This window comes from Chrysemys picta, chromosome 6 (assembly GCF_011386835.1).
Source record: "Chrysemys picta bellii isolate R12L10 chromosome 6, ASM1138683v2, whole genome shotgun sequence".
NCBI classification, from domain to species: domain Eukaryota; kingdom Metazoa; phylum Chordata; order Testudines; family Emydidae; genus Chrysemys; species Chrysemys picta.
The window spans coordinates 59,275,321-59,288,512 of record NC_088796.1 but is presented as its reverse complement, the minus strand read 5'-3'; the positions used below and the strand labels follow the sequence as shown (position 1 = coordinate 59,288,512).

Below are 13,192 nucleotides of genomic sequence, written 5' to 3'. Positions count from 1 at the left end.
CAGTTCTGCAGAAAAGGACCTAGGGGTTACAGTGGACGAGAAGCTGGATACGAGTCAACTGCGGGCCCTTGTTGCCAAGAAGGCTAATGGCATTTTGGGCTGTATAAGTAGGAGCATTGCCAGAAGATCGAGGGACGTGATCATTCCCCTCTATTTGGCATTGGTGAGGCCTCACCTGGAGTACTGTGTCCAGTTTTGGGCCCCACACTACAAGAAGGATTTGGAAAAATTGGAAAGAGTCCAGCAGAGGGCAACAAAAATGATTAGGGGCTGGAGCACATGACTTATGAGGAGAGGCTGAGGGACCTGGGATTGTTTAGTCTGCAGAAGAGAAGAATGAGGGGGGATTTGATAGCTACTTTCAACTACCTGAAAGGGGGTTCCAAAGAGGATGGATCTAGACGGTTCTCAGTGGTAGCAGATGACAAAACAAAGAGTAATGGTCTCAAGTTGCAGTGGGGGAGGTTTAGGTTGGATATTAGGAAAAACTTTTTCACTAGGAGGGTGGTGGAATCTCCTTCCTTAGAGGTTTTTAAGGTCAGGCTTGACAAAGCCCTGGCTGGGATGATTTAGTTGGGGGTTGGTCCTGCTTTGAGCAGGGGTTGGACTAGATGACCTCCTGAGGTCCCTTCCAAACCTGATAATTTTATGACTTATGATTCCATGCTGTGAGGTGGAGAGATTCTAGGTTGGGGTGCTGGAGGCAACAGTGGTTCTGCATGAACAAGTCTGGAACCAGGGGCAGAGTTATAGGTGTATCCACCGACAGATCCAGCAGCGTGGTGAACCAGTGCTGACATGACCACGCTGGTGCTATCAAGATTAACAACACCTTCTCCCATCAGACCTTGAGGAGAAATTTGAGGATGAGCGGGAAAGGCGGGAATGCGTACAGCAGGCACCCTTTCCAGGACAGCAAGCGAGCCTGGACTGTGATTCAGGAAGGAACAGAACTGTTGACACTTCCTGTTGTGTCCTGTCGCGAACAGGTCTATCTGGGGAGATCCCTTTGGAAAATGTTGATCATGACATCTGGGCAAAGAGACCACTCTTGGCCGTGAAAAGACCTGCTGAGGCAACTGGCCAGTTCGTTCTGCGAATCCGGAAGGTAAGAGGCCTCTAATTGTATCGAATAGGTGATGCAGAAATCCCACAGCTTGAGGGCTTCCTGACACAGGGGAAAGGAGCAAGCACCACCCTGTCTGTTTATATAGACCATTGCTGTGGTATTGTCTGTCAATACCAATACACATCTGCCTTGAAGATGGGTTTGAAACATCTAGCAAGCAAGGTGCGCCGCACGCAACTCCCTGATGTGCTGTGAAAGTTCTGCCTGGGACCAGAGACCTTGAGTCCCGAGTTCACATAGGTGCATTCCCCATACCATCGCTGACGCATCTGTGACTAGTGACAGTGATGGCTGAGGTTTGGAGAAGGGTATTCCTGCACATACTGCTTGTGAGTCAAGCCACCACTGGAGGTGATTGAGAAACTAAGGTGTGAGAGTGACCAGTCTGTCTAGGTGATCTTGATTCGGTCTGTAAACTTGGACTAGCCAAGCCTGAAGGGGATGTAGCTGCAGCCTGGAATGCTGTACCACATAAGTGCAAGGAGCCATATGCCTGAACAATTTTAGGCAATTCCATGCTGTCGCAGTGGGGAATCTTCTGAGATCCTCTTTGATGGCGTTCATGGCAAGGAAATAAGCTTCCAGGAGAAAAGCCTGGGCCTAAGTGGAGTCTAGGAGAGCTCTATCCTCTGAGTGGGGGTACGGTTGACTTTGCCACATTCAGAATGAGGCTGCGCCCAGGGAAGGTCATGCGCACCAGGCTCACATGGTCCTCTACTTGGGTCTGAGATCAGCCTTTGATTAGCCAGTTGTCCAGGTATGGGAATACTTGCACCTGTGGTTTCCATAGGAAGGCTGCCATGACTGCCTTGCACTTGGTGAACATCCGAGGGACCACCGAGAGGCCATAGGGGAGGATAGTGAGTGTTGTTGACCACTAATCAAAGGAACCATTTGTGGGACGGGAAGGATGCATCCTTCAAGTCAAGGGCGGCGTACCATTCTCTCAGATCCAGGGAAGGAATGACGGAAGCCAGGGAGATCATGCAGAACTTCAATTTCTTTATGAATCTGAGGAGGTTTCACAGGTCTAAAATAGGCCTGAGCCCACCCTTGGCCTTGAGGATTAGGAAATAATGGGGAGTAGAATCCCCTGCCTCTGAATTCCAGAGGGACCTCCTCTATCACTCCGAGTTGTAGAAGCGTTTGCATGTCCAGTACTAGAAGTTTCTCATGAGAAGGGTCCCTGAAGAAGGTTGGGGAGAGTAGGTGGGAAGGCAGGAGGGAACAGAATTGGAGAGAATATCCCAATTCTACCATGCTCAAGACCCATCAGTTTGAGGTTATTTGAGGCCAAGCATGGTAGAAATGGGATAGATGATTCACCAAGTGGGGTGGGGGAGGGAAGGATCCAGGATTTGGACTGGTGCTTTGCCCCCGAGCGCACCTTAAAAAATTTTTGTTAGATGCTGGAGTCTGCCTCGCCGAGCTTTGGCCCCGGTTAGAGGAGGACTGTGGAGGCCTCGCCTATTACTCCTACCCAGTTTCCTGCTGTAATCTGATCTCAGCTGAGAGGGGTAGAAGCGAGGCGGGGGCTGAGGGTTAAAATGCTTCCTCTGCAGGGCTGGTGTACGGAGCCCCAGTGACTTTATGCTCCATAGTCTAAAAGACTCTAGAGCAGCATTAGAATCCACCTGCTCTGTGAACAGACCCGAGCCATCGAAGGGCAAATCCTGAATGGTCTACTGGACATCAGGTGGGAGGCCCAAGACTTGCAGCCACGAGCTCAATGTCAGTGGACATAGTGCGGATGGCCGAGTCCGACGAGTCCAATGCAGCCTGCAAGGAGGTCCTTGCAATAGTCTTGTCTTCCTCGAGGATGGCCCCAAAGTCAGAGCGGGAGTCCGTTGGAAGTAGCTCCTTAAACCTGGACAGAGAGTTCCAAGAATTAAAGTTACAGTGGCTAAGGACTGCTTGTTGATGGGCAATCTGAAGCTGGAGCCCCCCAGTGGAATAGATCTTTTGGCCAAAGAGATCCAGATTCTTTTATTCTTTCCTTAGATTTTGGCATGAGACCTTGTTGCCCTTGCCTTTCCTTAGTGTTAGCCACATTCACGACTGGTGTGCCCAGCTGAGGATGGGTGAAAAGGTATTTGTACCCCTTGGAGGGTACCAAGTACTTTCTTTCCACCCACTTAGCGGTGAGAGGAATGGAAGCAGGAGTTTGCCAGATGGTCTTGATGGTGTTACAAATGGTCTTGATCAAGGGCAAGGCCACCCTTTTAGGACCTTCTGGCATCAGAATGTCCACCATGGGATCAGTCTCTTCAGACACCTGTAGGCCCAGATTTTGAGCTACTCTTCTGAGTAGCTCTTGATGGGCCCTATTATCCATGGCCGGCAGAGAGGCAGATGAGGCCACTACTGCCTCGTCTGGGGAGGAAGCCCTTATCGGCCCGGGGTCCTCCTGGCCCTCTAATTCGCGGAGGTCTTCCCATGCTGAAACACCCTGCATGGTGGCAGGTTTGGCGCCGGCGTGGGCACTGGACTCCAATCCCCACAGAGGTTCCCTCATCATTGAGGAAGATGGGGAGACCTCATGTGTCCAAGGCAACTGATAGGGACCTGGAGCTCAGCCCCTGGGATTGATGGTATCTCATGGATCCAGAAAGGCCACTGTGTGGGCACCTGCCATTACAGTGGCCAGGGCATCATAGGGACTTGGTGTCCTTCACGCCTCGAATGCTGAGAGCGGTGCCAGCTCCTCCTTCAGACATACGATTCTGGCTCTGACCCCAAAGATGAGTCTGACCTTAGAGACCACAGCGGTGCCATGCAGAACAGTGCCAGAGAGCGGTTCCAAGGTGAGGGTGACCAATATCACAGCATGGCTGGTTTGCCCTTGGAGAGCAAGGCCCCTCTGTGTGGTGCCGGTGCTGTCGTTGTCGGGGACTGCAGGGCTGCCATCTCTATGAGGTCCCTGGTGGCCTCAAACGTGTCTGGGACAGATGACAGTTCCAGCTCCCCTATTTGGCAGTCCCGTGCCGGAGAGTCCAACGGGTCCGGGCTCAACTATTTAGAGTGCAAAAGGAAAGTTCGCTAGGTGATCGCTTGCCTGAAGCAAGAGAGCGAGAGACGTACCTCCAACGACCATCATGGGTGGTAAGAAGGAACTGAAGAGGTGGCAGGTCGGCAGGGTCCTATATACACCACCATGAAGACGTGACTCAAGGGTGCTCCACGGCCGACCTGATGGGTACTGCTAAGGGGAAAATCATCTGATAACTGTGCATGCAGAGCGCACACACCTAAGTGGAATTGACATGAGCAACCACTTGAACTGTTATGTTCTCCAAAATGTGTAGGGCCTGAAATGACAGAAAAAGCTTTTGTAGCATGGCCACTGATGCTCCACCCCCACAAACCCAAGTCTGCAATTTTTAGAAAACAAAAAACAACTTTGAATTTTTAACTTACCATAGTCTTTGAACTTCTTTCACTGTGATTAACCAGGCTGTGTCCAGGGAGCTTCTGTGATAGGAAGCATCCCTCTCACACTACATTGAAGTACAGTTTGGAAAAGTACTATTTTATGTCCTTGAAATTCCAGGAGGATTTTTTTCTGTGCTCCTACCCTGAGCTATACCAGAAAATAACCCTCAGTGTCTTGTCCTATTCCAGGCTCCTCAACCTCTACTGGCTGCAGTACCTCCACAGCTCACTCACATTGTAGCAGAAGCCTGGGCCAACATACCTCCATGGACCGTTCCAAGAGGAAGCCTTTCCATGATGAACTTCTGGTTGAAGTTATGGGCAGTGCCAAAAAACAGAGGGCCATATGGCTAGAAGGAAGGCATGGTGAGAGGCAAGAGGAAAACCTCAGCCTGGTTGCATAGCTTGAGGACAGGGTTTCAGCATGGGAGCAGGCATTTGCTTTGGAGTTCCTGGAACAGGAACAGCAGCTAAGAGAGGAGGACAGAGCTCAGCAGAAAGAATTGTTTGATATTACTAATGGCTACAAGAGTACCGGCTCCTACTGCATCACCCACACGATGGCCTGAGCCCCCTATAGGGTATCCCTATGATGCAGTCCAGAAACAGCTTGGAAAACTCAATGGCTGGGTGGCTGCTCAGGTTAGAAAATGCTTCATGTAGGGTTAACAATCAGTGTAGACACTCAAGCCCTGGGTTCTCTAATCAGGGGTCAGATGACAAGTCCCACTAGCCCTGGACTCACAGTATAGATGTGTATAGGACAGTATAGATATACTCTAGGGCTACGTCTACACTACCCGCCTGAATCGGCGGGTAGAAATCGATCTCTCGGGATCGAATTATCGCGTCTCATCGGGACATGACATTTGATCCCTGAATCGATGCTTGTATTCCACCAGCAGAGGTAGGAGTAAGTGCCGTCGACAGGGGAGCCACGGAGGTCGATTTGCCGCCATCCTCACAGCAGGGTAAGTCGGCTCCGAAACGTCGAATTCATACGCTATTTGCGTAGCTGAATTTGCGTATCTTAAATCGACCCCCCCCAACCCCGTAGTGAGGAGGTAGCCTGAGACACAACCAAATTATTAGATTTAAAACTCTTGTAATAATTTGTTGGGATATGCAAATATTGTAAACTAAAATACCAAGTTTATCCAGTTAATCTCAAAAAGGTTGGCCTATGTTCCTGGAGAGGAGACAGACCTAAACATTGGTAACAGAAAAATAGTGGGACTTAATTGGATTTAAGATTCTTAATATTCCATTTATTTGCCTATCTTAAGAAAGCTTCTTTTCTAAGTAAACTCACTTAAATGGATGATTTAGTTGGGGATTGGTCCTGCTTTGAGAAGGGGGCTGGACTAGATGACCTCCTGAGGTCTCTTCCAACCCTGATATTCTATGATTCTATGAAATATTTTCTTTGATTTTGTAGGGTTTAACTATGATTGCTTACTTCATATATCTATAAACTGGTTATTAATAACAACCAGACAGTTCTCACCAATCCTCCCCATACCGAAGTTTATGGAGAGAAGGGGATTTCTGCTCCCTGTTTGCTAAGCTCAACACTCCAAATTTTCCTTCTGCATCTCTAAAACAAAGAAATAGAAAAGAGATGCACAGCTAGCTATGTACCGATGGGGAGGATTTGCTCCTGAGGGTATTTCTTTTGAACTCATCTTTTCATCTATCTGGACAAAGTTTGGTACCCAAGTTTTGCAGACAATAGCTCAAAACTGAAAGCACAGAAAGGGATAATAGTGAGCTTTGCACATATCAGGGAGCAAGTTATTGATACAAGCTTACTAACAAAACATTTTTTCTAGATCTTATTTTTGTTAAAAATGTGAGGCAAAGAAATTAAATGCACAGCTAAGGAATGAGGGCTATTTAAAAAAAAGCAAAGCAAAGCAAAACATCACAACATGGTAGCTTGTCAGGGAACAATATAATATAGCTGCATTTTAAGACCAGATTTCACATCTGCTAGGATGTTATACAATGTAGCGTATAAAATGAAAGTTGAACAGCAATGGGAACCTTGTTTTTGTGGAAAAGGACAACTGATACTTTAGGTTTAAGTCTATTGCAGACTTCTGTGTATGTTTGATACTACAGTTCAGTCTTGTCAAAAGTTTTCTGTTTCTTTTTAATCCATACACCTTATACTGTAGGCTACTTGTCCTCAAGTGAATATTGTACTTACAGAAGAAACAATACAATTTGCAACACTGTATAGTTTAAAAAGTTGGAATTTTTGAACAGAAGAAAGGGCAAGATTAAAAAAAGAAAGCGGGTACCTACATTTAAGCTCCAGAATTTACACTTAGGAACCTAAAAGAATGGCTTGATTTTCAAGCAGTATTGAATTCCCACTGAAAGTCAACTGGACAATTGCTTTCTTGGTGCTCAGAAAAAAAACATCATGCCACTTGTTTAAGCTGGTAATATGAATTTAGAAACCTAAATCTAGTCACCTGAAATATATGTATGTTTATGTATATATCTTGACTAGGGATAAAGACAATACTTTATTTCTGCCTGGCTTGTTTCGCCATCTCTCAAAAACAGTAGGTGGACTGGCTAGAATTAAAGTAACCTGGGCAAAGCTTTCAACGTGTTTAAACCCCTCTGCCTTCTTCACACTATACAAAACAATCAGGTAGTACATTGGAAATGTTTTTCTTTCTTTGTGATAGTGCTGAAAAGATGTGTGTTGCCTATGTATTCTATACTTCCACAATAATTTTTAAAGAACGGTGACGAGTTTGTACTTTTGTATGGGAACTGAATAGTCAAAGACACTTCAGAAAGGCTTTAGCAAGGGTGGGGGCAAGGGTGGTATACACTAGAAGACAGCCAGTTTCAGTTCAGGTCATGGTCCTGCTGGCCAGCATGCCACGGAACAGCAGTTACGTTGTCTTCCATTCTGTTTGGATGAAAAAGAACTAGAGCAGGCACTTAAGGAAATTCAAGGGATTGGGAAGAAAACTGGTGAGTTCATAGAAAAAGTTTCAGGTTAAAAAAGGTGTATAAAACAAAACCCCATTTGTTTCATTAGTTCTATCCTTCAGACAATTTTTACTGAATACAATTTTTTCTAAAAAGCACTTTTCATTGTAAAATAAGATAATTAACTCATTGGTTACAGTTTATTTGATAAGGCGTCCTAACCTTATGTCCCTACTGACTGTAGTAACACCTGCTGGTAAAGGCATATGAACATCTGAATGCAACCAGAAAACCACTCATGACTCCATTACATTTCCTCTTTACAGATCAATATACGAGAACCTTATAGAGCAGTTCATTTCCTTTTGTGGAGCAAAAGTCAGCATGCTTCACAACAAAAGGCAGATGTAACAAGCAGCTTTGATACTTGAATGTAGTTTCTCAGAAAGGAGTGAAGAAATAAATGCTTTTAAAAAAATACATTGACCTTCATTATTGTTATTATTATTTTTTTTATAGAAAATGAATCATACTCACATCATTTGTTTTGAACTTTTCTCTATAGGAATATATGACCCAATCTACCAGAATATTTATATGTTTGGTAAAAAGCAGAGAGGTTTCATTTCCCAACCAAAAGGTCTTCAGAAGAACTGTCTGTGGCATAACTTGCAGAAGCTGTGAATTGGCCCCTTCACATAATCTATACAAGAAAAAGAAAAAGTGAACAAAACCTAAAGCTTTATGCCAATTTGATTACTATAGTTACTCGACAGATAACACATCTCCTGTCAAAACATACAAAGGTTTGGTAATTTTTAAGCACAGAAAGCTCATACACTATTTTTGATGAATAATATATGTAAAATAATGACAGCCAAAGTGAAGGAACTCAAATGTTGTGTTAATATTATATAAATATAATTACAGTTTGAACAAAAGGAAAATTTTTACTTTATAAGGCAATCATACATACATCTATTCATTTACATTGATTAGGGAGGATGAGAGAATACAAGTGCTTACAGATTAAAAAAAGACAACAACATGTATGTTGTATGTTCAAGGACTTTCACATTAAGAATTTGTGAGACATTGAAAAAAAAATCTAAGAACTGCAAAGTTACAAACTCACCCCCTTATGAAACAAAATTAAACACCTATCCACACACATAACATAGTGGGAAAATAATATGTAAAAAATTAGAAGTCTCCATACTAACATCCAGGCAGAATATTCTTTTAACATAATGAAAGCTAGTTATAAACAGGCAAAGAAATGAGAGATTTCAGAGGAAACATTTAGCAAGTGCATGGCCAAACACTACTTTCAAATCTCTATGAGGACAGCATCCCATTTCAGAGACAGCAAGTATAGTAAAGATACGGTACAATTCCATTGTGGATTGAGAAATGGGTTTGAATTTTTAAACAGAAGAAGAAAGTAAAGTATTCTCCTATAAAACTTACCTTCTGGTTAAAGCCTGTACTTCAGCTTTCACTAAATTAAAGAAAAACTTGAGTAATGTTTTGTGAACCACCCTCTGTTCACTTATTTTTTCTGAAACAGAGACTGCATGACAAAAGCTTTTGCAGTAAAGGCAAGATCTGAAAAATAAAGTACCAGAAATTCTTTAAGTTTCAAATGATCTACTGACTAATTAATGCACGAGGCAATTCTGACATTTTAGTTCCAAATTTGCAATAACATACTTGTGAGGTTTTGTAAATGCAATCAAGTCAGCAGTTCAGAAATAATCATAATTAATAAAATGACAAAACATAGTGACCCCATTACTGGTGTCACACTTGAACATGAACGTGAGAATAATTGAAGGATTCTTTAACTTGGTCAAAACTTTGCTCAGGATGAAACTTGGCATATACAATACACCTCTACCTAGATAGAATGCTGTCCTCGGGAGCCAAAAAAATCTTACCACGTTATAGCTGAAACCGCTTTATATCGAACTTGCTTTGATCCACCGGAGTGCGCAGCCCCCCCCGGAGCACTGCTTTACCACGTTATATACAAATTTGTGTTATATTGGGTCACATTATATCGAGTTAGAGGTATATCAATTTAGGAGAGAATTTCTCTATGTTCAGATTAAAAACAAAAATGAAGAATGTTAGTTATTTGCGTACAAAGGTTGAACTTCACCAGTGTACAGAGGGCCAATGCAAGGCACTACTCACGTCAGTTCTATTCTGAAGAACTAAGTAGAATTTAAGTAATGCATAAGCCTTGTACTGACCCAGTGCACAGAGTGAGTTCTACTCAAATTAAATTTTACTTAAAGGACATTAACTTGTGTTTCTTATATATTGTAAGTAAATGTATATTTTCATACCAATACCACTAATGATTTAAGGCCAGATTTTCAGCAATATTTAAAATATATATTCTGTGCTGGCATGTTCACTGATTAGGTGTTTGATCTCATGTGTTATTTTGGAGAGGGGGAGGGGATGTTTTAATTAAAGGTGCATGTTATAGTATGAGGTAAATTATTGTTGCATTTAGCACATTTCCTTGTGCATTGGAGAAGGAAGGGAATTCCTTGTGGAGGGGCAGAGTTCTTGTATTTAATAGAACATTTATAAAAAGGCTTTAATTCCAAAAGATTTCCTAGCACTTTGGAAACCACAGCATGTGCCTGTAAACCTTTACTCATATGAGTAAGAGTTTCCATGATGAGATCCTATTTGCATATCATTTTAGCCACACCTTGATGAAACATCATAATTTAACAACATGATAAACTGTTTTAAGAGCAAGAGCAGAACATCTTTTCTAGTTTACATTTTTGGAGGAATTTGACATTGGCATTGGCATACCCTTGATATATCCAGCCCTGATTCATTTTGTATTTTTCTACAATTAAGTCTTCTGCCAAAGGTCTGAAGAGCATTATCAACAATTATATCCCCAAATCTCAGATATTTTTTAGCATCTGAACATTAATGGGTTTATTTCTTGTTTCTTTTTTTAAATTAAAACCCCATTAGCTTAAGTTTCCTACATTGAATTGTATAAGCCACCTATTATCCCAATGTCCTATGTCTGTTGAAGTCATTCTGAGTTTGAGTGCCTTCCTTCCCTGTTCAGGATGGTTTGACAATAAGCCGCCTTAGAACAGTGCTTTGCAAAGCATTCCTATATAAAATTACACAGATTCAACTTTTTCTTCTTCACTCACCCTGGAAAAGTTACCTCTGGTCATGAGCAAGTGGCTTTTTCAAGCCCTGCACCTAACATATGGCTTTTAAATTCAAGGAGTTGCCTCCTCTTCTTCATCCACCCACAAAAAAATAAATCACACAGCCATCTCTTTTCTACCCATCATCAGGATAATCATTTTAGTTTTCAACTATTTTCTCTGTCTGTTCTTGAAAGTATGGTGTATCAGCTTTCAAATGCTAGTATTAAATTATTTGACAGAGGTAGGAAAACATGAACACATCAAGGACTCCCTACAGAACCAGTGCCTTGGTGTGCTACGAAGTTAAGGCACCAGCACCTGGCAGCTCAAGCTCTTATGGCTTGCCACAGTGACTTGGCTCCCCACCCCAGGCCTGCTGCAGAGTCCCTGTCTACCTACGCATAACCTTTCCAACTCAAGTCTGCAATACAACCCCACCTTACCTCTGTCCCCCACACTGCTATTCACCCTCCTGGTAGCTCCCTACACAGTGCACTAGGAAGGTAAGAAGGCTATGAATATACAACATTCATGTCTTCCCTGCAAACCTCTTCCAGAGGTTTCCACACTACCCAGTTGTAGCCTTGGTGGATGGGTTGTGTGTTTGATTGTGATGTAGAGGAACTGGGTATGTGCATTATGACTGGCTATATGTTAGGAAGTATGAGGGAGTTTGCTGGGGAGAGAAGTGTGCATTTGGATAGTATGATGACTGGCTATTAAGACAAATGATAAAGGCTGCCTTGGACTGGTGATTTCATTGAACTTTAATAATGGAGGAATGGGCATTTTAATGACCTTCCTTGTAAGTGAATGGAGTTTGTATGTGAGTGTAACAACAGTTTATACTTACAATTGTTTCAGAATATGGAAGGATGTATTTAAACAAAAAAACCCTGTATGCATTTCTATACTGGTCAACATTGCCATATTAAAGTACTTCAATGTTAAACTAGAGAAGATATCACACAGTGATGAACTGAGGTGCAGTCACTCTTTCCAGAGATGGAATTGATCAATCAGTTTCTGTTCACAAAAGTCAGAAACCAGAAATTCTCCTTCTACCAGGTGGAAGCACCCAAAAGGAAGCTGTCCTGAGTCTTGTATTTGTATAGTGATTAATTAGGACCAATGCACAAGTCTGCAAATTTCATGCTTAAAATCAAAATACAACATAAAACTGCATATTTGACAAGATAAGATTTATACTGTTTTATTTGCAGCAAAATAGATATACAAAACCCAGTAGTAATAAACATTGATCTAGATTGTCAAAAGCCACATAATATACAAATAATTATGCTCAAACATTTAATATAGAAATGCAAAGAAGGGGAGAAACAATAAATGTATGATTTTTTTCCTCTATAGTGACAACCATTTTCAGTGAACTCAGATTAATTGAAATTTATAATAAAAGTTCTGAAATGTACAAATGCTATTCTAGGTATAGAAAATCTTCACTTATAATGAACTAATTAGAGTACATTGAAAAAGTGACTTCCATATAATAGGGCTTCCCTTTATATGTAAATTCTATCATTTTTAACTAAGGAGACCTTTTTATGAAAAAGTGTGATATTAATTGTTTTCACTTAGCTAAGCTTTTAGAGAGAGAGAAGTCCCCAAAACAAGAGAACATACAAACAAACAAACAAACAAACAAACAAACAAACAAACAAAAACCTTTCCAACTGCTTCTTACCTCACAAGCATCTCTAGCAGAGACCATGTTCCTCTCATGCAAATAGGACACTGAAGAAATTCCAGATAATATTTTAACATGGAAGGAGACTTCCAAGGAGGATCAAGTTGAAGAAGAATATACAAGATGTGAAAAAATTTAGCAGAGAATACTGTGTCTGTATTTCCCTGTTTTAAAAATAAGAAATAAATATTGGGTCTGTACTGGGCAAAGACTTATTAGTGAAGAACTTTTGTGTTAGTCATACTCATCCAAAACTCAAATTCACTGATGACAAATGTTAGCTTAATATCATGTGGGAAACTGAGGGGGAGGAATACAAGAGGCAAAATATTGTAATTTGCACAGAAAAGGAAAAAAATAAGGGTAACTTGCCCCCAAAATGGTATTCAGCTCCGATATTAACTCATTTATACCAGTGAATTTCATCTCTTACAGGGTTGGGAATGATGCAGTGTAAGTCTGTATGCAGTTGCTTTATATACACCCTCCTGCTCGTTGCCGTGCTGGCAACTACCAATTCAGACCCGTGTGTGTGTGCAAGTCACACTCATTTTGCAGAATCACAACAACAAAACAGTGCAAGTTACACTATTTGCTTAATCCTGTTCCTGACCAATTTACAATTCATTCCAATTCTGACCGGTTTCCTACAAATTATCTTTATGCTATTCAGAGACCAAGATTTCTATTGCTGCCAACCAAAATGACTTGCATTGCATTTGATAAGGATAATTTATGGTTTGACTTAAGAGTTGATAA

General features: G+C 41.9%; 1 protein-coding gene across 7 annotated transcripts in view; it reads right to left on the bottom strand.

Moving 5' to 3' along the window:
• Positions 1-13,192, bottom strand: part of SLF1 (SMC5-SMC6 complex localization factor 1) — an 84,491-nt gene that overhangs the window by 41,316 nt on the left and 29,983 nt on the right. For all 7 annotated transcript variants that reach the window (XM_042855839.2, XM_065550185.1, XM_005306901.5 and 4 more), the window contains 3 exons: positions 12,431-12,597; positions 8,990-9,127; positions 8,057-8,222 (listed from right to left, as the gene is read on the bottom strand). In XM_042855839.2, coding sequence (XP_042711773.2) covers positions 8,057-8,222; positions 8,990-9,127; positions 12,431-12,597 — 471 coding nt within the window. The remainder of the gene's footprint in view (positions 1-8,056; positions 8,223-8,989; positions 9,128-12,430; positions 12,598-13,192) is intronic.